Source organism: Anopheles marshallii, chromosome 2 (genome assembly GCF_943734725.1).
Source record: "Anopheles marshallii chromosome 2, idAnoMarsDA_429_01, whole genome shotgun sequence".
Classification (NCBI taxonomy): Eukaryota; Metazoa; Arthropoda; class Insecta; order Diptera; family Culicidae; genus Anopheles; species Anopheles marshallii.
The window spans coordinates 11,918,958-11,941,823 of NC_071326.1; the positions used below are offsets into that span (position 1 = coordinate 11,918,958).

Genomic DNA, 22,866 nt, shown 5'->3' on the forward strand with positions numbered 1-22,866 from the left:
ACGAAAACAAACTCGATTCGATTCGACGCGAGACTGGGTAGAGCGGGATCGGCACGGAATTATCATAATGCGATGCGATGTCATTTGGAAAATTATGCATTTAGCGTTATTTCCTTCGCTTCCGACACCCGCGTGTGCGCGAACAATTCGTGGTGAATCGCTAAATAAAGGGGTAGAAACGCAATTCAGCAAAGCGAACGCGCAACCAACACGCTTGCACGATCTGCCTTTTTCTTGCGCACATCATCACTTTACTACCCTGAAGAGGATGCACTGAACGAACTCGCGAAGTGCATCTACTTTGCATGCAATATTTTATCAACACACACACATACTGGCGGCGCTCCCACGTGTGCCAAGGGGGAGTGAGCGTTTTCTTGGCTCTTGCGATGCTTCAAGAGGGCATCAGGTTGGCACGACTTGTACAGCTCGCGCTGGTGGGACTTTTGTTTTCATTTGTTCTCGATTTGTTTGTTTGCTAGTTGGATGTTTTACTAGCGTTTGTGTGCTCTTGGGCACCGTGCCGAACACCTCGCACGCGGTATGGGAGGTGAAACGGCAGCTAAAGAGTGCATAACAATGTCTAGTACTTACAACAATCAACACATTCACACACTCTCGCACGTAGCGCATACATTTGCTGGTGCGCGAACTCGAACCGATCGATCGACGCGCAACGCTGTGTGTACCATCGGATTCGAATTTATGAATCGTTTTGTCTCAAAAGCCATCGACAGGTCGAACGGTAGAGAAACCGCTGACAAAACGCAGCAGGCGGTTTAGCGATCGAGCGGGCGAACAACCGGGCGATCTTTTTATGGACACACATAGCTAACGACGTTAGACGATCCATTAAAAAAAAACCCGTGTGATCTACGGTTAATTGTGTCCTTCGGTGCGCTCTGGAGCACATTATGGATGTAAACTTTTGCCATAATTTACGTATGTATAACTTTATCTTGAATTTCACAATCTGGTTTGGAAAAGTACTTTATGCTTCACGTGTACGTGTGCATGTAGACGTACTTTGCACGTTGAACCGATTAGTGCCACAAACGCTAACGTGTGCACCCTTCCCATAGGTTCGGTCGGTAAAGGTAAGCGCCCATGTCGCGGCTTTGTCCGCTCTCATTGGTTCCGCACGGCACCCCCCCAAAAAGGGAGTGTTGGTTATGGTTGTGGTATGAAATTTATGATTTTCTGCACCTTCGATCGATCGCCTCGGGTGCGATGCCGAAATGCAACAGAACAGAACGGTACCATATGACAGTGACATACACAGCCCGCATCTCGTAATAATGTCGGAGTGCTGAACAATGCTGCTCAAGATAAGCAGTGCTCACTCTGCTGTTTCCCGCCGCTAGTTCCTTCTGGGCAATAGTTTATGGCATAAAAATTATGTTTCATGCGCACAGGACAGATTTCTTAGCTGATCGCAACCGACCGTCCAACGATATCATTCAGTTTTGATTACATCAACCATCACCAAACTCCATCTCACACTTGCTTTCTTACCGTTCCCAAGCGGTTGTAAAATCGGATTACGTTAACGATCACATCCCTAGTACAAGCACATTTCAATCAAAAATTTATATCCTCCGGCAGGACAGCAACTGCTTCGGCAGCGCATTAAGAGCCTCACACACGGAAGCTAAAATAAAAAGACGATTTTTGAAGAAAAGCATAAATGATCAGTTTTAATCACGCAAAGTGAGAGAGAGAGGAAGAAAAACTCACTGTTCTGTCAATAGCATTTTATCGAACCCGAAAAATCTCATTAGCATTTCCATTAACATTTCGTTCCCTTCCTGTCTATAAAGCGACGCGCGTTATTTGTGTGTGACTTTGACGCATGCATACATTTTGTTTTCGTCCGGTATTTTAAACTGCACCGTTGCAGCTCGTTTAATCACGGCATGATGTTTATTTCGTTTTTAACTGATCGCATCCTATCCCGTGGTGGGATTTTTCACTTCCAGATGTCAATAACCTGAGGTGCATCATCCAGCAGTAGACTGGCGGGGCAAAGTAGCGCCGAAACCACGAAGAGATCTTTCCAGCAGCATAACACACTTCAACAAACCTACGGCCATCGATGTGTTCCGTTGCACGATCGCCGAATGCACCTGCACTTTGTTTCGGAACGGCCCGAAACCGTCGATCGACAGTCGATTGATACGCACGACTAAATTGCCACCGTAAGGCCCGTAAAGGACGTAGTTTTGTTTTCTGTTGCTTTTTTCGCGGTTCATCTCGGCGGCGTGCGAGTGCAACGATCAACTTTGTTTGTGAGTCGAAGAACACAGAAAAATCTGCTCCAAGCCAAAGCCGAAAATCTTTAACTCACTCGATCGGTTGCGAGGCGAGATCCCAACGCCAGACCGACGCCCTTTTAACGACTGGAAACGCATCGTGCAAGACACACACACACACACACACAAAAGGAATACAGTCGCAAGATCAAGCAAGAAAGAAAAATCGGTTCACATCCCAACGCGCCATCCGTGCGCGCCCTGCCGCAAGGTATCGGAAACGCATTAACTGAAGCCGAACCGAATGTGTAGGGAACCATTATCGAGTCAACCGTAACCCCGCCGAACCTGCCAATTAAAACCGCGAGCGCGCTCTTAACGTTGATGCGCGAGATCGCACCGCACCACCCATTTGTTTGTTTTCACCGTTTCGGCAAAAGCTCCTGGACGGTGGTCGGTGGGCCGACCCACAAGGAAACGCACACCACACTTCATCTTCGCGTACACTCCCCGATTCGTGGGCCGCAACAGTCCTGTCGTGGGCCCGAAAAGCCTCCGAGCGCATGCATATGTTGGATTTGATCACCGACATCGCGATGGCGTCGTCGTCGAGCCAGATGGAAATCAGCGAACCGTTCCGCACGGAGGACCTGTCGAAGACGGATTTTTTTGACTTCGTCACAGGCTCCGCACCGGACATGGCTATCAGTAGCAGTAGCGGTGGCCCGGGTGGTGGAGGAGGAGGTGGAGGTGGAGGAGGAGGAGGCGGTGGCGGTGGCGGAGGCGGTGGGGGAGGTGGCAGTGTTGCCACCAATAGCACCAACACAAACGGCAACAATTCCTGCAACCGTTCCCTGTCCGGTGTGTTACCCAGCATGGGACCTAATGGCGTGACAGATCGACCACCTGACGGTAGGAATGGCAGCGAAAGCACACCCATGGACGGAACAGCAACGAACAGAGTGACCGGAAGTAGTGGTGGTACCGTTCCAGATGCAAACGATCAACCGCTCCAAGGATTCGATCAGGTAAGAATTTTTCGAAAGGAATTACAAAATATATCTCATAATTATTACTATTTTTAAAAAAAATTCTTGCGTACTACAATGAAAACAAAAATCATATTTGACTGTAATGAGTTTACACGACAGGCCTGGGCCAAAATCCCATGTGGACTAATCCCGAGTATGAAGGATTGGCTATTCAACCACGGGTAATTAAAGTCAAAGAAAACCAGAATCGGCCTACCTATCGGACCTAGCAGACCTCTTGAGGTTGTTGTGCCGATAAAGAAGATGAAGAAAAGAGTGTTTTAGATTCAGTTAGCGATATTTTGATTAAGGATAAGAGCAAGATTTGAAATGAGAGCATTCGCACACATTTGTTCTTTGATTGTGTATGCCTAGCTTCCAACAGTTTCTCCCATCTCAGACTATACTTCCAAGACTGAGGCCCTCGTCTTGATATGAGATGATGTAAACCTGAAACTACTCCCTTCGAGAGTGCTGGAAGGACCTCTTTTACTGCGTAGTATACCTCAGAATTATTGATCCTCTGTATACCTTTCAAATCATTGAGAATTATTTCTTGATGATTGAAAGGACCTTCGAAAAAATTGACCTCCAATTAGCAGTGTTAGACGAGTTTGCATGTGGATGAGAGACACCTTAGAGGAAGAATTTCCGGATATCCGGCATCCGAAGAAGTACTTACTCACTTATCAGGCCTACTACCTAAGAGTCATCTAAACCACTCAAAGTCGAGTGTCAATCCATTATACTAGCCTTTCTGACAGACTCATCAATGCCATCACTCCATTTCAATTTGGGCCTTCCACGACTCTACGGGCTGAGTTGTCCGGTGTCATTCTCATGACGTAACCAGCCCACCAGAGCTAGGCGAACCACACATACGCAAATGAGCATCTTCCTCTCGAATGCGGCTGAGAGGGTTTCGTCTGCTTTGTCCATGTCTCAGAAGAGATACATAATCTACATTCGTAAATGAAAGTTGTAGAATTTGTGAGCAAAAAAACACCTCGAAAAAGTCGCTGCTGGTTGACATGCGAGCAAACTTACGGCCCCAATTAAAAGTCGTATCTCGTAGTCTACTACCACTAGCACACTACTAGCCAGCCAATCTTCTAGCGAGAGCACAGTTACGATCGCTCCTTTCTTTATTCCAGCCCCGCAGCTACTCGTTTGAATAATATTCTTGCACGACAGTAAATAATAAACTCATCGAGAGCACTCGCAGAGGCAAAAAGTTGCATTCGTAAAATTGCGACTGCAATCATCATCCTTCATGCACGCAAAAAAAAAAAAACTAAACCCTACCGCATGCAACAACATTCCCCAACGGCAATAACGTAAAGGCTCTTGTACCGTGGCAAACTGCTACCACGGTGCCGAACCCAGAGAGCTCGACCGCATCTTAATGATCAATCGTTAATAAAGAAATTATTATTATTTAGAAGGTACCAAGCGTTCCTTTTCCTTCCTGCTGCCGTGCTGCTCACAGCCGGCTAACACACAGTTGCGTTTCTATGCTGGGTGGAATAAAAATCCTTACCCTTCGTCGTTTCGGGCACCTCGCCTCCCCCGTGCATCTTCGTACATTCCGCATGCACGTTCCCACATGCGACCCGGACCAATCCAACCGTAGCCCATGATCGTTGTAACGAAAGCGAAACTTAATAACAACGCCTCATTCACCCACCATCCGCCATCCCACCATACACGTGTAATTCGCGGATTTGTGCCTGGTGAAAGGAGGATGAGTCCCTCGCAAATCGCGCAACCTGGAAGGGATTTGATGGTTATTTTTTTTTTCGTGTATATGGATGGTTCCCTTACCAATAGTACTAATATAATAATTGGCCTAGGGAATGGGAATGGAAAAACGGACCGACGACGGACCATTACGATCACAACCTAGTGCCGCGCGATGTAATTTGTTTGAGTGCGGACGGTGGCCAGCTTGCCCAATACACCACACACTCTTGAGCACACAAACACGCACGAACTGCTCGGGGGATCATAACAAAAAAATCGGAGGGGCTTGTGTGATCGTGGCGTGGGGCTCGTAAAGTAAAGAAATGAAGATGTTGCGCACTGCACAGACCCTTATGCCGCCCGGTCTGATGGATTGCAGTCACGAAATGTGCACGAAAAGCCGTTGATTGATGGAAGCGAAACAAAAAACTGAGCGACGACCAGAAGCTTCACACACCGAGGGGGGAACCCGGGGTTCTGGATCGGTAGCGTACAGCGGCATAGTTCACACCTGCGAGCGTAAAATAAGTTCAGGTGCATTTTTTGTTTTATTCACTGCCTTCACTCTTCCCACGTGTAGCGCCTAGTTGAATAATATAAATTCCTGTTTCTTTATCGAGCTTCTCGATCGACGGTGCGTAGTTAGGATTCGCCGGACCGCATCGTGGACCGATCGTTAACAGTTTAATTAATTTAATTATTGCTCCATTCTTCACTTCCGTGCACCACTACGAGATTCAAATGCATCATGGCATTCGTCGTCCCCAGTCTCGGGAGGTGGAATTAAAATTTCGCTCTTGGTGCGATTTCGTTTTTGTATCCAATTTTTCATTACGTACCCCCTCTTTTTTTTTTAAACGAGCCTTTTAATCAGAGGAAAAATATGGCCAAAACATATCATACAACAACGGCACCATACAATCTTGCTGGCGGCGCACATGCTGCGTCGTGCTCAACGAAGCCCCTCGGCGATCTGGGCCTAGTGATAAGATCGTGCGGTGTGTGATCGATTTTTCGAAACGAAACTCTTTACCAACCTCCCTCTCGCCGCTCTTCCTCCTTGCCTCCTTCCCCTCCCATCATTGAGCGCTTCTCATCAGTGGAAATGGACACGGGGCACGGGGCGCTTTTCGTAACGAACGAATTTTATTATTATGCGGCTACGGGGATTTTCTTTAATAGGGGCCTCCGTTTTACGACTGAACGCATCGATTCGTCGGAAAATGACAAACGATGGAAAACCATCCGATCAGATTGCATCTGCGTTATGTCATCTTCATCAAGCGGTGTGTTCACGAGCGGTGCAAAACTGGCATTCATTTGATTGAGTGCTTGCTAATGAATAAATTAATTATTTCTCTGCGTGTTTCAATGCACCGGAGGGCTACACCGGAGGAGTTTGCCAGTATTAAATCATGGCAGCTTGCGTACTGAAACGAATGGCAGCGAAATGCAGTGAAATGTTTGCGTGATTAATTCAATGACAGATATAAAAATTTGTTCACTTGGAATAATAGACCCCAGCTCAGCGGCATGCCAATGAAATATGTTTCGTTTTATCTCATTAAAAGATTTTGCAGAATTTTGTTTAAATCAAATTTTAAATATACCACACCAATTATTATACCGCACGTCATGTCCATCGTTCGTCAAGCGAAACATAATCCGCACTAACGCTTCCCTACACATGCCCCATCACTTAATGGCCCCCGTCCTGGTAATGTCACTTAACTTCATCTTAAGTGAAGACATCTTAGCAAAAACACACCGCTTTTTACCGTTTGACCACACGATGTCACCGATTGTCAACCGATCGTTACAAATCTGTGTGCGATCGGAGTAAGATATAGGATTGGAAGATTGCAGTTCCCGATAAGTGTCATGACATTTCTCCTTCAGTTTGCCCGTTACGACAGGCGTTCCTCTGTACGATTGTATCTGCCGCTATCAACCACATTTTCCACCATGTCCATCGCTACATTAAAAAACACAACCCACTAACCACTCTCCGAAACTGCTTGGTCTGACCCAGTCCGAGCCCACGCACATTCACAATCGTCCAGAATTCACAACGTTTTCCCCGGGATGCTTCGGTTTATTTGCTCCTAATGAAGGTTTACGATGGGACGATGGAGAGCGAACATCGGAAAGATGCAAGCAACCAACAAGTCTAACAGGCTCAACAGGCGCCTCTATCGCCCTCTACATCGTAATGTCTCTAGCTAGCGCGAGACGTTATCGGAACACTCGTCTTCACCATTTTACTGCGTGTCTCTGGCAAGTCTCCCTACTCTTTCCCGCTTGAGTGATGATGATTTAGTGCCATTAGGGCCTACAGGGCCACTACCGTTGCGAGCTGCAAGTGCACGACTTCGCTCAAACTGTCCATGGCAGCACGGTCTCTTACTAATCAGCCTCCCCCAGATATCAACCACCGACGCTGTGCGCGGTGCGAGAACATCCTCGCACAAACTCGTTCCAAATAGGATCCGTTCGCATTCGTCAATCAATTAACGCGCAGTATGCGTTGCACCGTCGAGTAATCGTCCCCCGAGAGCATCTCCCCTCTGCCCTCACTCTGTCCTTTCATTTTCCTTCACCAACCACCGGCAACCAGAAGCGGGCCGGGAAGCGAAATGACTTTTAGATGAAATTGAAAGTCGAACCGCATTCAAGACGTTTCGCGACCACTTCTGCTGCAGCTTACACCTCCCCGAGGGTGGCTGCGCACGGGATGGTGTGGCGGTTCAGGATGGTAAGATTTATTAGCAAATCAGCAACGCGAAACTAAACCGGGTTCGTCTTGCAAACCGGTGCAGATCATTAGCTGCGAAGGAAAAGACTACCGACCTCAAGCAGTGAGACCGAGGGACAAACGTTTACGACCACCCTCGTAGTGTGGCATCTTGTTTCTATGCTCCTTACGGGCTACAGCACGGTGATGTGGAATATTTAGCATAATTTGTTGTTAAAATTTAAAACATTTTAAAAGCATCCAATTTTAATTCCATTTCAGTTTCGAATATGATCGATTAAATTACCCGTGCCAGACTTCGTTGTAAAATTCGCAAACCAGTTAATTAACGGCTCAAGTACAACTCTTTAATGTACCACCTCTTTCTACTCCTTCTATGAAATTGCGGACAGTTGATTAGCGAGTAAAGCCGTAAAGCCTAATGAAATAGATATTAGCAGATTAAATGTTACATATTGATCAAATTGTACTTCAAAAGTATGTATGAAGTAGTGGACAAAATAACACACCTGATTTGGATTTCAATCGCTACTGGAGCTACTGGCTATCCATATTAAAGTGATAGAATGTCTATTAAGGAAGGAGCCATCAGTAAGAAAAGGAAGTACATAGTCGATACTGTACACGTGCAAGCTCGTCGACGTCATCACCGCTCACGATCGTTACAAGATCTTTAATCTGTACATCATACTGCTCATCAGCATATTTATATGTGCAAATCGTGCGCATTTCGCATAGTACACTTTAAAATCTTCCTTTGCGCTTCAACTAAATGAATACATGTTTCGTCCGGTATGGGCAAATTTGCATTAAAATGCTCAAGGTACTTACCTGACAACACAGCTGAGCAAACGCGTTGGTCATAAATCAAGCAACAATCGAAACGATGCGACCGTTTGTATTGATGGAGTTAGTAATTTACTGGGTTCACAATTTTCACTTTTTACATTCCAGTGTATCCTAAAAATAGCAAAAAGAAAGATAATAAATTAATTACATTTGACGTATTCGTTTTGCTTCTTCTATTTGCTCACAGTTCTGGGGCCCCGACAAAGATGCCAACCGGTTAGATCCGGCAATGTTTGAGGATCTTAATCGCTATTGTTGGATACAGCAGAACAACAATACCACCACAACCAGCAGTAACAACACTAATAACAACGCTACCAACAACAACAGTAGCAACAACAATAATGGTACACTCAACAGTCAGGTGGCGGATACAGACGGGCAGGTACGATACGAAACAATCGATGCAAATTGTGCAGATATGCTCATCTTCTTTCCACATTTTAACCCACAGATTTACACACTAACAGTATTAAATGGAGCACCGGAACCGTGGGTGCTAAGGAAGGATCCGAACAGTTCGGAACCAGCCGCTCCCGCTTCCAATCTCGATCTCGACACAATCCTCGGTGGATTCCCGGGCTATGTCAAGACGGAATGTTTCTCCTACGATGACAGTGGTTTTGGTACGGATCACCACGCGAAAGACGATCCTCACCATCATCAGCAGCAGCAACAACACCAGCAGCAGCAACAGCATCAACATCTCCACTTAGTGCAACAGCAGCAACATGCCGCACATCATGCGCAAGCGCAACCACAGCTACAACAAGTACAATCGCAGCAGCAGCAGCAGCAAATGCCAGTTACCTCGAGTAACATCGTGCTATCGAGCCAGCTGCTCGACCCCAACAGTGTGCTGGCGTACCAGAACAACAACAACAACGACTGGCAGATGTCGGATCACAACGTGATACAGCAGGACACGGCGGAGTCTTTACTGCGCAGTGCGCTGCAGGGTAAGGGCTACACCAAAGGCACCGGTTTGCCGCTGCAGAATGGTGCCATCACCGTACTACCTGCCACCGGTCACATGAAGGACGATGAGTTGCGGCGAGTGCTTTACTCGGCCGGAGATCCTACCGACTCGCTCGCTGCCTATGCCGATTCGACGCTCGCCAGCACCATGTACGAGGAGTCGGTGTTACATTCACCTGCCTCCACTAATCAGTCGACCAACTCCCAGCATCAACAGCAGATGGTCGCATCAACAGGGCAGGTAACCGATCTCGGTGCGGGTGGCGGTGGAACGGGCCCGGGAAGCGTGGTGGTGGATGATATGTTCCTTACGCTTGATGCTGCCTTTCCCGAGGACTACGAAAAGCTGAAGCGGATAGCCACGGAGGTGCAACAGTTTTGCACGGACAATAACAACTACACGGAGATCATCGTAGAGGCGCCCGCGATGGGCAATGGTTGCAATAATAGTGCGACTCCGAGCAACCTGCTGACGGGCGGGAGCCATCAACATCACCCCGGACATGGCAACATGGGCGTACTGTCTCCGACCGGTGCTGGTGGACTCACACGGCAACCATCGGTGTCGACGACAACCTCCTCGGACGTGGTGACAACGACTTCCACCACCAAGGCCAAGGCTCCTAGAACGAAGAAGAACTATAAGCGATCTCTCAGCAACAATGCAGCCACCGCGCAGGCCACCGCCAACAACAGTCCCACTTTGACATGTCTGACCACCAACAACAATAACACGAGCATGAGTAACCTCAACACGATCACCGGATCAGGTGCAGCGATGCTAAGTCCCGGCAGTGTGACCGGTTCCAACGGCACGACACAGCTTACCACCACTAGCACCACCACAACCACGACCACTGCCACCACCAGTCCTACCCAGTGCGGCAATGGACAGCGCAAGGAACGATCACTTCACTACTGTTCGATTTGTTCGAAGGGTTTCAAGGACAAATACTCTGTCAACGTACACATACGCACGCACACCGGGGAGAAACCGTTCGCATGTTCCCTTTGTGGCAAAAGCTTCCGGCAGAAGGCACATCTGGCCAAACACTACCAGACCCATCTCGCGCAGAAGAATCCACCCGGTGGCGGTGGTGCCGTTACGAAACAGAGCAAACAGAGCCGGCTGTCGGCTCCGCTGGCCACGACCGATCCCAGCTCGGGAGGACAGTTGACAACTGCTCCCACAGTCGTCTCCACGGTTGCACCGTCGGTGTCACTTACCGTCGCGAACGTTACCGGACCGCACCAGCAGATGGTGATCCCACAGGCACAGTCACCACCGATGCTGCTCACTAACACAAACACTGCCACGATCGTCGCGAGCCGGTGAACGCCAGTCGGGTAAACAACCCGTACTGGAGGTCGCCACACAGCCCAGCTTCACAAATTTGACTTTGTTCCTATTTTAATGTATTTACGAGCGGTACGCGGGCTCATGTTGGGACGAATCGGGTGAGAATGTGATAGCGTCGGAAGAAAGCAACGAACACAAAATGGGAAAAGGAACGCCATTTCGGACCTGGAACTCTAAATTACCTGTGATGATAAGCACACTGCGTTTTGCCGCCACTCCCTCTTCCCGTCCCTGCCGAGGAGCGTTTGCGGATGAGCTGGAGGGCATGGGGATACCACTCTTCTATCATTCGACATTCTTGCCATTTTTTATATTTTGTTTAGTGTATAAATTGAGTATCAAACGCCGACACAACAGTCACTGCCGCAGCACAGTATAAGGAAATACTACTTTCGATCAGGATCGATCCATCTCCACTGGATGACCCGATCGATCGAGGTTCGTTTAGTGTGTACGTGAAGAGCGGACGGCTTCTCGGTCGTCTCTACTATTAGCCACCAAGCCGTGGGACATTTGCTTATGTACTTACACACACCACACGGATAGAATAGCTTCGTAGTACACTAAGATTAGCTTGATGAAGGCTAGCGAATGTTTTAGGACAATTATTGCTTATTTGTCTCTCTGGACAACGAGTTCGCTGGACGCTGTTGTTTTGTTTATTTTAGAACAATTCTTACTCCCTTTCATCCAGTGCTTTCCACACTGTTCTTCCCTTTGAAACCTTTCATTGTTGAGACAAAATTTAAATGGTTGAAAGAGTAGCAAATGTTTGTTGAAATTAATTGTTAAAATTATTTGTTGGAGAGAAACGGAAAACCACAAGATCGTACAGCGATTGTTACCGAAGTGATGCAATAGACGAGAAACGTCGACAGAAGGAAAATTATACACTCGAGATTGAGATTATATTTGTTGATTTGTTTTGTTGTTTCTTCATCTGATGAGATTATCCTTTTACGATTATTCGGTTCGCAATCGAGCGCTAATGCAGTGGACGATTAGCCGAAATTTGCCATTAGTGTGTAGCGAATCAAATTCATAGTAAATTATTTAGTGTTTCGTTCGTGTTTGGGGGGATGTGTGATGCTTTAGAGATTATTTTACCACCACATCGTTTACGACGTGGTTGCTTATTATTTTTTTTTTTGATTCTATCTTCTCGTGCTGTTGAGCTATGGTTGGTCCTGGATCCTCCCAGCATCAGCTACACTAACAAACAAACACACAAAACGCTTCCTAATTAAGTGTAAATATACTCGCCACTTGTTTGGACCAATTAGTACGTATACTGCTTCTATCGCTCGCCCTTGAACGATGGCCTAGGCTATCGTTTTCATTCGCATTAGTTCAAATTTATTTAAACGCACAAGACAACTGCCTCTGATCAAGCTACTGCTAATCGTTTTGGGATTTATTCTTCCTCCCTTGAGAAAAAATAATAAAAAAAAGAATAGGCAATCGTTAACTTAGTCCAGTAAGGTCTTCCCCGTACAAGCTAAGTGCATAGTTTACTACATTCATATTTCATATTACAAACCGTAGCATAACGTAAGCAACATTATAGAATCATTGTTTTTACTCTCGTTCAACCCTCTCCCCGCTAGGTAAATATATGTTAAAGTTTGTGTATTATGTTTTGTTCCACTATGATAGATATATTTTATTGGCGCGTTCAAACTATTGTATACTTTATTTACATCCACATAGATTGTATACTGGCAAAACAAATGGATGGGATAATGGACAACCCATATTTCCATTCATCCTCATCTCCACGCCTTCAGTGGTCTAAAGCATCATTGAGAAAAAAGGATACGAATAAAATGTTCTGCATTGCAACACAAACAAATCACAACGGCCGCGTGTTTCATTTCACATTAACTTTTATTCGTATAGCACTTACTCGACACATAAAGCACAGCGTGAACAGGTGATGCAACATAAACTATTGGGAACTCGGTTCTCTTAAGTAGGTACGCTTATTGAAGGATGAATGTAATGAGAAAGTTAATGGTAAACAATGGTTTGTTCGTTAACGACGAGCTGAGGTCGAACCGTTTCCGATACTTTATTCTCATATTTACATTCGCGCGATGTTCACGCAAAGCAAGCAGCATCAAAGGGAGTACAACTTATGATTAAAAAAAAAATAATAAAGACGCTCTAACAAAATATCGTCCTTAATGACTTAACATGTTGGAGTTCGTAATGATCACCGCTACGATCATTGCGATCATGAGGATCGCACGCACTTGAGACGTAATGCCTTTCGATCGCATCTTAGTATGCGAACGATGCACAGATCGGCAATACATATAATAACCGTACCGTACGTACTTCGTTACTCTCGTCTGAGATTGTCCAGTCGGGCCTGCAGATCGGCATCCGCATCGGAAACGGGAGATCCAGCTCCACCGGAACCACCAGCCGCTCCCACTGCTGCTGCCTGAGGAGTTTTCGTGCCGGACACTGCCAGCGAACCTGACGCCTACAATACAAAGTGCGCACATTAATACAGAACGAATAGGAAACCAATGGTTTGGGGCTTACTTGAGGCAATCCGGATAGTTGATCGTTTAGCTGGAGACCCAATTCATCCAACACCTGCGACACGACGGCATCGGTTTCCTCCTCATCGCCCTCATCCTCCATCGCATCGTCCATTGCGTCGTTGATCATTTCCTCCTTCATGTCCATTATCTCCGACTGCTTTTCGAACTCATGCAGTATCTTTTGGATCTGTGGCAGGTTGAGCTGGCGGTTCATGTTGGTCATCGCCTTCGTGACACCCTTCATCGCTTCACCCATGGCGTTCTGTGATTTCAGCGTCTGTATTTTTAGCGACACCGCCTGAATGTTGGCCTTCATCAGCATAAACTTCCGCACGTAGCGGCGCGTCCGGACGAGATCTTTGGCCATGATTTTTACAGCGTCCATCTGGTTTTCTTTCGCTAGCTTTTTAATGTCGGCTATAATTTTCTTCTCCTGCTGTTCCATTTTCATCTTTTCCCGATCCAGATCGCGCATTGCTTTGTTTAGCGCTCGCTGGTTCTTCCGCATCATCTCGTCCGGTGTCATCCGTTTCCCGAATAGCCACTCCATGTTTGCTAAAAGGTGTTCTGCTTGATAAATTAACGTAAAATCAACTTTCACAATGCACAACTTTCAAGGGTTTTTGCAGTAAAAATGCAATTGTTTTTCTTCGCTCGGAATCGCTGCGATTTGTTGTGACTCATCCGTCTTTGATTAGTGTTTGTGACACATCAGGCTGGATCGTGCAGTGCACACGGTAACGCAATGTGACAGAACAAATACCATTTTTGAAGAAATACTGAAACAAAATATAAATAAAAATATGGAATAGAAAAATACTTACTACCGTATCGTATAAACAGTTTGGTTCGTGTAAAATTAACAGTTTTTCTCGCACAAAATTTACAATACAATTCATCTGAATCCCTACTGTCAAAATGTACCAACCCGTGCTCGGCACAAATAGCTGTCACGACACTGTAAAAAAAATGTAAACAAATTGCACGTCTCAACAAAGTGCTAGGAAGCGGTTTAATAACAAATAAGTTTGCCCGGTGGCATCATCATAATGAGTTTAGCAATCAAAAGATCCATTTCCGAAATAGGCACATTATCGGTAAGACCTCAAAACATTCCGGTTTCACTCACCTCAAGGTTTCGTTACTCCGCAGGAGACCGGCACAATAGTCCCTCAAATTCCAACCCATCGGCTGTACAAACGAATCCGGCGTAATGCTTGCAAGTCCAACGGGACGCTCACGTCCATCCTGGCATACGTTAACCTACTGGAAGATGCGACCAGCAACGAGGCCCTTCAGATTCTGCTCAAAATCACCGATTCGATGCAGTTCGATGAAAACGAGTTCCCGGACGCAATCCGCAAGCTGGTCGAACACTTTCTGCGTGAACCCGAGTCTGCTGTGCGTGTGAAAATTCTCTCCTTGTTTGCGGATCTGGCCACCGAAACTAGCATCGATGGTTATCAGTTGATTGATGAGGTTATAAAGCTGCTGAAGGTGGAATCATCCGCCAAAGTCATCTCTCAGGGTTTGATTGTGCTGGAAAAGATTGGCAAATCGTTCACTCCGTCCGTGGCGTACATCAACCAGATGGTGTTCTTTGCCAAGGTGAAACTATTCTCGCCCAGCCACAACGTGCAACGTCATGCAATACTTCTGCTGGGCGTTTTTGTACTCATATCGGACGCCGAAAAGGAAAGTCTTGAATTAATCGGAAAGTACACCGATTCGCCGGATGCTCGTGTCCGGGCACAAGCGTTCCGGTCCATGCTGACTCTCGGGGATCGAGGGGTGGCACTACCGCCGTCTTTGTACCCGCGTGCTTGTGCCTCCCTTACAGACGATTATGAATGTGTTCGGAAAGAGGCTTTGAATATGGTGTTCGAACTAGGAGTACGTCATCCGGAAGAGTAAGTTAACTGAAGGAGCCAAATCGCACGTTGGTAATGTCTGTTTCTTTTTGGCTTGTTTTAGAATGATAAAAGTGCAGGACTCTGAACAGGAAGTTCGCCTCATCGATGACGCTTTTGGGAAGGTTTGTTCCGCTATTTGCGATCTCTCGATGAACATACGCACACTGGCCGCTGAGTTGCTCGGTGGCATGACAATGGTGAGCGACGAATTCCTTCATCAAACACTAGATAAGAAGCTTATGAGTAATATGCGCAAAAAGAGGAGTCTGCACGAGCGAAGTGCAGCTCATTTCGCTAGCGGAGAATGGTCCAGTGGCAAGAAGTGGGCCGACGATGCACCGAAGGAAGTCATCAGTGCGGACTCCGTGTCACTGATGGCGTCGGGGGCGTGTGGTGCGCTTGTGCAGGGACTGGAGGACGAATTTCTCGAGGTACGCACGGCTTCGGTCAACTCGATGTGCAAATTGGCCCTCAAAAATCCACTGTTTGCGGTCACTTCGCTCGATTTCCTTGTGGACATGTTCAACGATGAGATCGAGGAGGTACGTCTTCGGGCGATCTACAGCTTGACCGCCATCTCGAGACATATCATCCTGCGGGAAGATCAGCTCGAAACAATGCTCAGCTCACTGGAGGACTACTCGGTAGAGGTTCGCGAAGGACTGCATCTGATGTTGGGGGCGTGCAAAGTGTCCACCAAAGCTTGTCTGTCGCTCGTCGTGCAGAAAGTGTTGGACGTGCTGTTGAAGTATCCGGAAGATCGCCTGTCGACGTTTGGCTGCATGCAGCGCGTTGGCCAAAAACATCCAGAGATCTGCATGTCCATCACACCCCAGCTGTTAATGGACCATCCGTTCTTCGATAGTGCCGAACGGGATGTAGAGGATCCGGCATATGTGTGTGTTTTGATTATGCTATTTAACGCTGCCCAACATCTTCCGGCCATGCTGAGTTTATTCCCGGAGACCACAATCAAACATTATGCCTACCTGCGAGATACGATGCCGAACTTTGTACCTCGGCTAACCGTAGGCGGCGATACGAAGGAGCTCCATCTGGTCGGATCAACCGGCTCGAGACAATTCCTGGAGACACTCTTGAGCAACATCCAGCGGGCGTATTCCGCTCCTCAGGCGAGACAAGCGCTGCTCAAAGCCGCCCAGGATGATTTGGATCGTCTTGCTGAAATTGATCCCACCTTTTCTGGAACGGCCAATTTCACGTCCGTGTTCTTCGGTGCCCAGTTGCAGATGGAACAGCTTCAGCTAGCAACCACCGGACTGTCGATCAAAGCTCCGATCAAGGAATGTCTCCTGCAGTTAATCAAAAAGTGTCTCATGTTGCAGAATCTGTTCTCCAACCTGACCAATGACGATCAGTTACTCGTGAAGCAGATGTGTCTTCGTGCGAGTGCCCTCAATCTGGTGCTGATCGTGAAGGATCGTTCACAGAGTGCCCTCGGGCCTTGTCAGCTGTTGCTACATATTGCCAGCGATGCGAGTAGTTTTCTGCAGGAAAATTCATTGCTTGTTGCTGACACGTTTACCAGCGCGATTCTCACCAAACTGGCAGCGGTAGGCGATCCAAAACCTGGCCGCGTGTATCGGGAAATTTTGCCGATAGTTCAAACGGCCGCTCCGGTCGTTATTCCACAAATCAACACAAACGTAAGTAGATTGCTCGAATTTTCTTCCGCATTAGAATCACGCTTCAACGAATTGCTTGTCTTTCTCGCAGATAAAAATGTGTAAAGCGCGAATTATCGAACCAACCGAGTCCTCCTACAGCGCGGAGAACGTCATCAAGGTTACGGCTGGATTGATAGCAGCGGTACCGTTTGTGGCGGAGTTGGAAAATCTTCAGCAAAGCCAGCGGCAAGATCTTCGGCTTAAAGTGAAGTATCCCGATCAGAATGTGCACATCATCGTACCACGCAAACGCGACTTGAAGAAGGTTATGACGGAGCAGGGTGAAAGTGAATCGCAATGGCGACTACGAACCAAGGTTCTGCTGTCACACGGCGTATGGACGGAGGCGTCGACCGTTGAGATTACGATTTGTTTGTCGGTCAAGCCAAACAATGAACTCGAGCTATGCAAACCGGTAAAGGTGCATTTTGCTCCAAAGCCTGTCAAAAGAGGGTTGTAAGACGAGGCTTTCTGACCTATTTACAATTAGGTTTATCCCTACGCAAGTACAAGAAAGCCGTAATAGTTTGCTAATAAAAGAGATAAAATACTTAATGGAACCTCGTTTGTTAAGCACTACTAACTATTGCTCACTTTTCCTCTTTTGCTTTATTAGTGTATAATCATTTCGTGCCGGCATCGGACATATCTTCACATCAGTACTTTCCAATTCTCCTTTTTGCTAATAACGCTATCTGTCGAACTACGAACTACGCACACACACGCAACGCGTTCCTTTTTATATATCGTTAATTTGCTTAAAAATTGTTCCTACATGCGGCTCATGTACAAAATTGTATGATAAATATAACACTGTCTCATTCACTACCCGGCCGTTTTTGTTACCACAATCACTTTCTTTTTATGTTTTTTTTTTGTTCGCGAGAAAAACCGGGACGAATAATGAAATCTTCCATCAAATGCGCAAAATCGCATCAAAAAGCGGAACGGAGGGAACGTTCTGATCAGTTAGATAGGATTGTTTATATAATGTAAAAATAGTTTACTTCGCGATTGGCGATATCATGCACAAATTGTCGGATACGATTGATTATATCGATCACAAGGTTCAACATGATGCGTTGAATGTAGAAGATACATCGATCGAACGTCCCGCTTAGATAAAGCTGACTAATCGGGCCGGCGTTTGAAGATTTGTTCCATGGACACTTGTTTCGATGGCCCCCTCCAGTTGGGTATGGATGTTTTAGTTAGATTCGATGTTAGCGTTGTTATTGATAAGATTGTTCGAGTTGATTGTAGGCGACGAGCGGGATTCCTGAATTTGCGTGGCACTTCGCAGTACCTCCATCCATCTGTAAATACATGAAAGAGTGGTGCTTGTTTTTGAAAATGGACAATTATTGAATCGACTATCCCAATACTCACCGATTGTACGTATGCTCACTCTCAGCACGGAAGAAGTAGGTGTGGTTTTTGAACGACAGCTTAAAAACGTACTCCTTCTGCACCGCATCTTGTATTCCTGGCGGTCCTACTGTGTACCCTAGCAGCGGCAAACTTGCGAGAGCCGCATCATCGGAGTAGCTCTTGTAGAAGTACAGACAGAACGATGTCAGCACGACCCAAAGCTTCTGCCAGCCAGAACTGTTCTTAAACTTTCGCAACAGGTAGCCAGATATTTGATTCTACGCCATGGAACATAAATTCAGTCAGTCAATGTGAAGCAACTCATATCAGTGATAGGTGCTTCTACTTACTCTGCCGGAGCGCAGATGATCATCGAGACAAATCGTAACACCACGATGCCAGCACACGTGCAGAGCTGTATTGTTACGGGGCGATGGCTGCTTTGCTGCCACCTGTGGCACAAGGGCACTGTTCAGACCGCAAGCTTCCAGATTTTCCTCAGACGATGCTATACAGAAGAGGTGCAAAACAGTCAATCAATGGCAATCACTCCCTCCAAACGCTAAATCTAATTCATTCACTTACTGCATGTTTTGATCGACACGATTGGCAACTGTGTCTGGGGCTTATACTTCAAGCTGTTGGCCGCTTTCGCCAATTCCTCTAGCCAAATCGTTTTCTCGACCGTAGTGCCCGCACTCACAGTGATTGCCCGTTGCCCGCCAAATATCACAAACGCATTGTGCTCTGCGTTTTCCGTTAGCAGCGAACGCACGGGCACATGGCCGAGCACCTTGAACGTTTGCGTCACTGGGGACTTTACGGCGTACAGCAAAACGTCGGAGAATAGGAAGAACATACGTTGCTGCAGGCCACGCTTGGAATGCTTCAGTAGACAGCCCTGCCGGATCAGCTTGCGGTCCGGTTGGACCAACCCATCGTACCCATCAATATCGCGCTGAATTTCACACAACAAGCTGTGATTTTCCGACGCCGTAAGCTCGCGTCGTATCACCTCAGTCGTGCGGGTCAACATCATCAGCGTACCGTGGCAATCGGTACGATCGAAATGCTCCTCACCGTAATGGGTTAGCAGCAGCTCCAACAGCAGCTCGTAATGCAATAGTCGGTGCAGTGGCTTCAGAATGAAGTAGCTGATGGGCAGATAGCACACCTTCTGCATTTCAAACTCCCGGTACGTTTGCTGGAACTTTTCATCGTTATCGAACAGATCGTTCAGACGCTCCAAAATTTCCCGATGACTCTCAACGTACTCGTCGTAAATCTGTAATTGTGCAATAATCGTTACAAACTGATTAGACCACCATCATCACAAGATAGCGCCATGTAAGTACGTACAGGCAAAACGACCATATTCTTCAGCATAACATCACCGATACGATGCGTTTCGTGACCACCGCGTCCTTCCCACAGCAATATTCGATGCTCGAGATCGCGCAGAAAAACACTGTGATGCTCCAACATAGACTCAAAATACTGAAACAGAGGTTGTAGATTTTCCAAATCCTCTGGCGTAAGCTCCTCACGGAACCACTGTAAAATGGTAAACAAAGCAAAAGAGTTAAACAAAACACATTACAACACCGTTTCTACCGCATACCGTATTAATCACGTCCAAATCCTTCTTGTACGTACGCTCGGTCATGAGCAGTTCTTTCGCGAGGAAGTACGCCCGATCGGTAGGCCACTTCTTCTTACGCATTTCCTCATCAATCGAGCGAAGTGTTCCACTGTTGCCATTACCCACACCGGACGACGTTTGACCATTCGTGTGCTGGTTTTGGTAGTTGTTGTTGATCATGTTTTCATCCACCGTGTGCAATGCACCACCGTTGCTACCACCGAAGTGGCCATTGTTCCTAGCTCGAGCTTCCGCACTGCCCAGATCGTAGCATCCGGTATCACCCCGGGAAAGGGAATTGTTGTTCGATTTGTCCGCAGTGCCAAGGGCCAGCTCGTAGCGATTGGGCGATTGCACAATTTCGCTTCGTCGATCAAGCGAAACGTTGCCATTGATACCGTGATAGTCATCTGTTGGGGAAAGAAACAACACAAACCACCATTAGCTATGCCTTCGTCTTCATCATCAACTCTTACACCTAAGGATCGCGTAACTACAGCCATATACGGAATAGGAAAAATAAATCATTCTATCTACAAAATTATGTGTCATACTTGCGAAAGTACGATCGAACATTTTGGAAATTATTATTTCATGCGTGGAGTGGAACATGTAGATGGCGCTATAAACAGCGGCAATTGTGAAGGCACGATAAATCAACATAAGCGGAAACTCATACTGATTAGGATTAAATAAACTTAAGCTATCTTAATCACTATGAACTATGCATAATAGGTTGGGGATTACATGCGAAGAACAATAACGTTTGTTTCTAATTGATTAATTAATTAAACGGATCGTACACACATTCGCGATCGCTTTGAGCATTAACTTACACTCGTACATCGTCCTATTGTGTTGTGCGCAAGACTACGGTAATGGAACTCATAAACGTTTGGATAATAAACTCACATAACAAAGATTGAGTCCAAATTAAAACTATCTATGATTTGATTAATTTTGCCTTTATTTATCACCATTACTTATTGCGTGGAGAATTGCAATCGATTCAAATCGGGGTTTTTTTCTTTTACTATTCCTGACTGCGCTGCGTTTGCTTCTTACTGTTGTGGGATGCGCTGGTTGTAAAACACGTTTTAGAGAGCGTGATGAGCAAGGGTGTGGAAATTATGTGGATTTGCACAGAAGAATGGGTGGTTATACTTGTATGCTTACTTTAATGCCCCGGGTTTCGGTGATCTTCTTCTTGCCCCGGTGTGCTAAACCTATTCCGACCGATGTGGTGTGTTAAAGTGTTAAAGTCTATCATTGTTTATAACTGGTATGTTTCGTGAAATGTTTCGAATGAAAAATTGCCCTTCCATGCACTAAAACCATCGGCCTTTGGTACTGATACTGAGCTGTGACAACTGTTTGCTGGCTGCTAATAATGTAAATGTTGGGTTTTTTTTTTGGCATTTCGTTTGGCTTTTGCGCGTTGTGTGCCTGAACATGTTTAAAGAGTAAAAACTAGATATCATCTTTTTTTTGTTTGTTTGTCAACTTTTCCATTCATTTTCTCTCTCGCATCGCATTTCACAACATATTTAACCTTCATTTTTCACCGCACAAATACGAGATCATGGTGTATCCCCACACGACCAACTAATACTATTAATGCATGTTTAATAAGGTTTGCTCGACCTTCGTATATCGCACTTTTCCGCCCTTTTCATCAATATTCATAAATGCTTAAGTAAACAACATTGTCTATGATAATAACATATTTATCGTCATGCGCATATATGGTGTGCGTATAGGGTAATTTTGTCAGTTTTCTTTTTCCGCCCAATGAATATAAATGGTTAGTCAAATTATTGCGATACGTTGAAAATTCATTATAAAATATGCCCGCCCCTTTGTTTCATTACCAATTTGTGACTGTCTTTATCGTTCCTTGCCATTCCACCGTGCGTTACACTAATCTAATTTCATTCGCTGTTTTCTGTTTTGGCCTCATTGTTTGGGGGATTTTTTCGTTCGGAGACAATCGTACCGTTCGTTTAACATTGATTAAAAATATAGAATATATTGTTGCATAATTCATACGATGATCGTTTTGTTATAAATCTAGAGGAGCACATAATGTCTTCCATCATTTCATTGTTTGCCAACAGACTGGGGTACAGTACAGTATACCTTTCAATAATAAACTCATTGTAAAAGATTCCGTGAATAAGGCAAGAATAACCTAATATTTGTCAAACAAACCGCATATTCAATCAGACGGTAGCAAGAGATTTCTAAATTGTTCTTCTGCATAATCTTTTCCGTTCCGTTTCGCAAATTATTAACAATCGATTCGCAGATAGAAAGGGCTTGAACAACAAAATTCAACCAATTGCTCTATCGTCAATTTTTCGTTCAACATTTCATAAATATACGGATGATTGCAAGTCTAGAACTCTGGATTATTAGAATATTATGCACTTGGCTTTCCATTCTCACTATACTAAGCTATTCGAGATATAACGATGCCTTGTCTCCATTTACTCTACGTTACGTTCCATTTTCTAATCTCTCCCCAACTTTCGCCTCATCGTATTACATTCGTTTTGCGTATCAATCGTAGCTTTTCGCCCATCGTGCGTCGTTTCAATCATGTTTTACAGCGCTTTAGTCTATACACTACAACCCAAAATGGAAAACGTGATGATATTCATAAGATGCGCTTCTCCCAGCTGAATACTTTTTTTTTCATTTAACGGTGGTTGCTTCACATAATCCAT

General features: G+C 45.8%; 4 protein-coding genes across 4 annotated transcripts; 2 read left to right on the forward strand and 2 right to left on the reverse strand.

Annotated features, from left to right (window-relative positions):
- Positions 1 to 2,815: 2,815 nt before the first annotated feature.
- LOC128708037 (probable serine/threonine-protein kinase tsuA) lies at positions 2,816 to 10,944 on the forward strand. The gene is made up of 3 exons (XM_053802995.1): positions 2,816 to 3,280; positions 8,818 to 9,015; positions 9,085 to 10,944. The coding sequence occupies exons 1-3, from the start codon at positions 2,816 to 2,818 to the stop codon at positions 10,942 to 10,944; spliced, it is 2,523 nt and encodes an 840-aa protein (XP_053658970.1).
- A 2,368-nt stretch (positions 10,945 to 13,312) lies between these two features.
- On the reverse strand, positions 13,313 to 14,073 carry LOC128719719 (charged multivesicular body protein 2a). The gene is made up of 2 exons (XM_053813349.1): positions 13,522 to 14,073; positions 13,313 to 13,459 (listed from the first exon to the last, which is right to left on the reverse strand). Exons 1-2 carry the CDS (start codon positions 14,071 to 14,073, stop codon positions 13,313 to 13,315), a joined length of 699 nt encoding a protein of 232 aa, XP_053669324.1.
- Positions 14,074 to 14,572: 499 nt separating this feature from the next.
- LOC128708557 (integrator complex subunit 4) lies at positions 14,573 to 17,584 on the forward strand. Its single transcript, XM_053803535.1, has 4 exons — positions 14,573 to 14,620; positions 14,676 to 15,433; positions 15,498 to 17,103; positions 17,174 to 17,584. The coding sequence occupies exons 1-4, from the start codon at positions 14,573 to 14,575 to the stop codon at positions 17,582 to 17,584; spliced, it is 2,823 nt and encodes a 940-aa protein (XP_053659510.1).
- Positions 17,585 to 18,331: 747 nt separating this feature from the next.
- Positions 18,332 to 20,983, reverse strand: LOC128710138 (FERM, ARHGEF and pleckstrin domain-containing protein 2-like). Its single transcript, XM_053805179.1, has 7 exons — positions 20,974 to 20,983; positions 20,117 to 20,547; positions 19,855 to 20,049; positions 19,081 to 19,780; positions 18,846 to 19,003; positions 18,514 to 18,773; positions 18,332 to 18,440 (listed from the first exon to the last, which is right to left on the reverse strand). Exons 1-7 carry the CDS (start codon positions 20,981 to 20,983, stop codon positions 18,332 to 18,334), a joined length of 1,863 nt encoding a protein of 620 aa, XP_053661154.1.
- Positions 20,984 to 22,866: the final 1,883 nt, after the last annotated feature.

Coding starts and splice junctions, on each gene's coding strand:
- LOC128710138 (XM_053805179.1), bottom strand. Junction 19,004..19,080: donor CGTGTCGATCAAAACATGCA/GTAAGTGAATGA, acceptor TCTTCTGTATAG/CATCGTCTGAGGAAAATCTG. Junction 18,441..18,513: donor AGTGAGCATACGTACAATCG/GTGAGTATTGGG, acceptor ATGTATTTACAG/ATGGATGGAGGTACTGCGAA.
- LOC128719719 (XM_053813349.1), bottom strand. CDS start 14,073: ATGGAGTGGCTATTCGGGAAACGGATGACACCGGACGAGATGATGCGG. Junction 13,460..13,521: donor AACTATCCGGATTGCCTCAA/GTAAGCCCCAAA, acceptor TTTGTATTGTAG/GCGTCAGGTTCGCTGGCAGT.
- LOC128708037 (XM_053802995.1), top strand. CDS start 2,816: ATGCATATGTTGGATTTGATCACCGACATCGCGATGGCGTCGTCGTCG. Junction 3,281..8,817: donor CGCTCCAAGGATTCGATCAG/GTAAGAATTTTT, acceptor ATTTGCTCACAG/TTCTGGGGCCCCGACAAAGA. Junction 9,016..9,084: donor TGGCGGATACAGACGGGCAG/GTACGATACGAA, acceptor TTTAACCCACAG/ATTTACACACTAACAGTATT.
- LOC128708557 (XM_053803535.1), top strand. CDS start 14,573: ATGAGTTTAGCAATCAAAAGATCCATTTCCGAAATAGGCACATTATCG. Junction 15,434..15,497: donor GGAGTACGTCATCCGGAAGA/GTAAGTTAACTG, acceptor GGCTTGTTTTAG/AATGATAAAAGTGCAGGACT. Junction 17,104..17,173: donor TTCCACAAATCAACACAAAC/GTAAGTAGATTG, acceptor TCTTTCTCGCAG/ATAAAAATGTGTAAAGCGCG.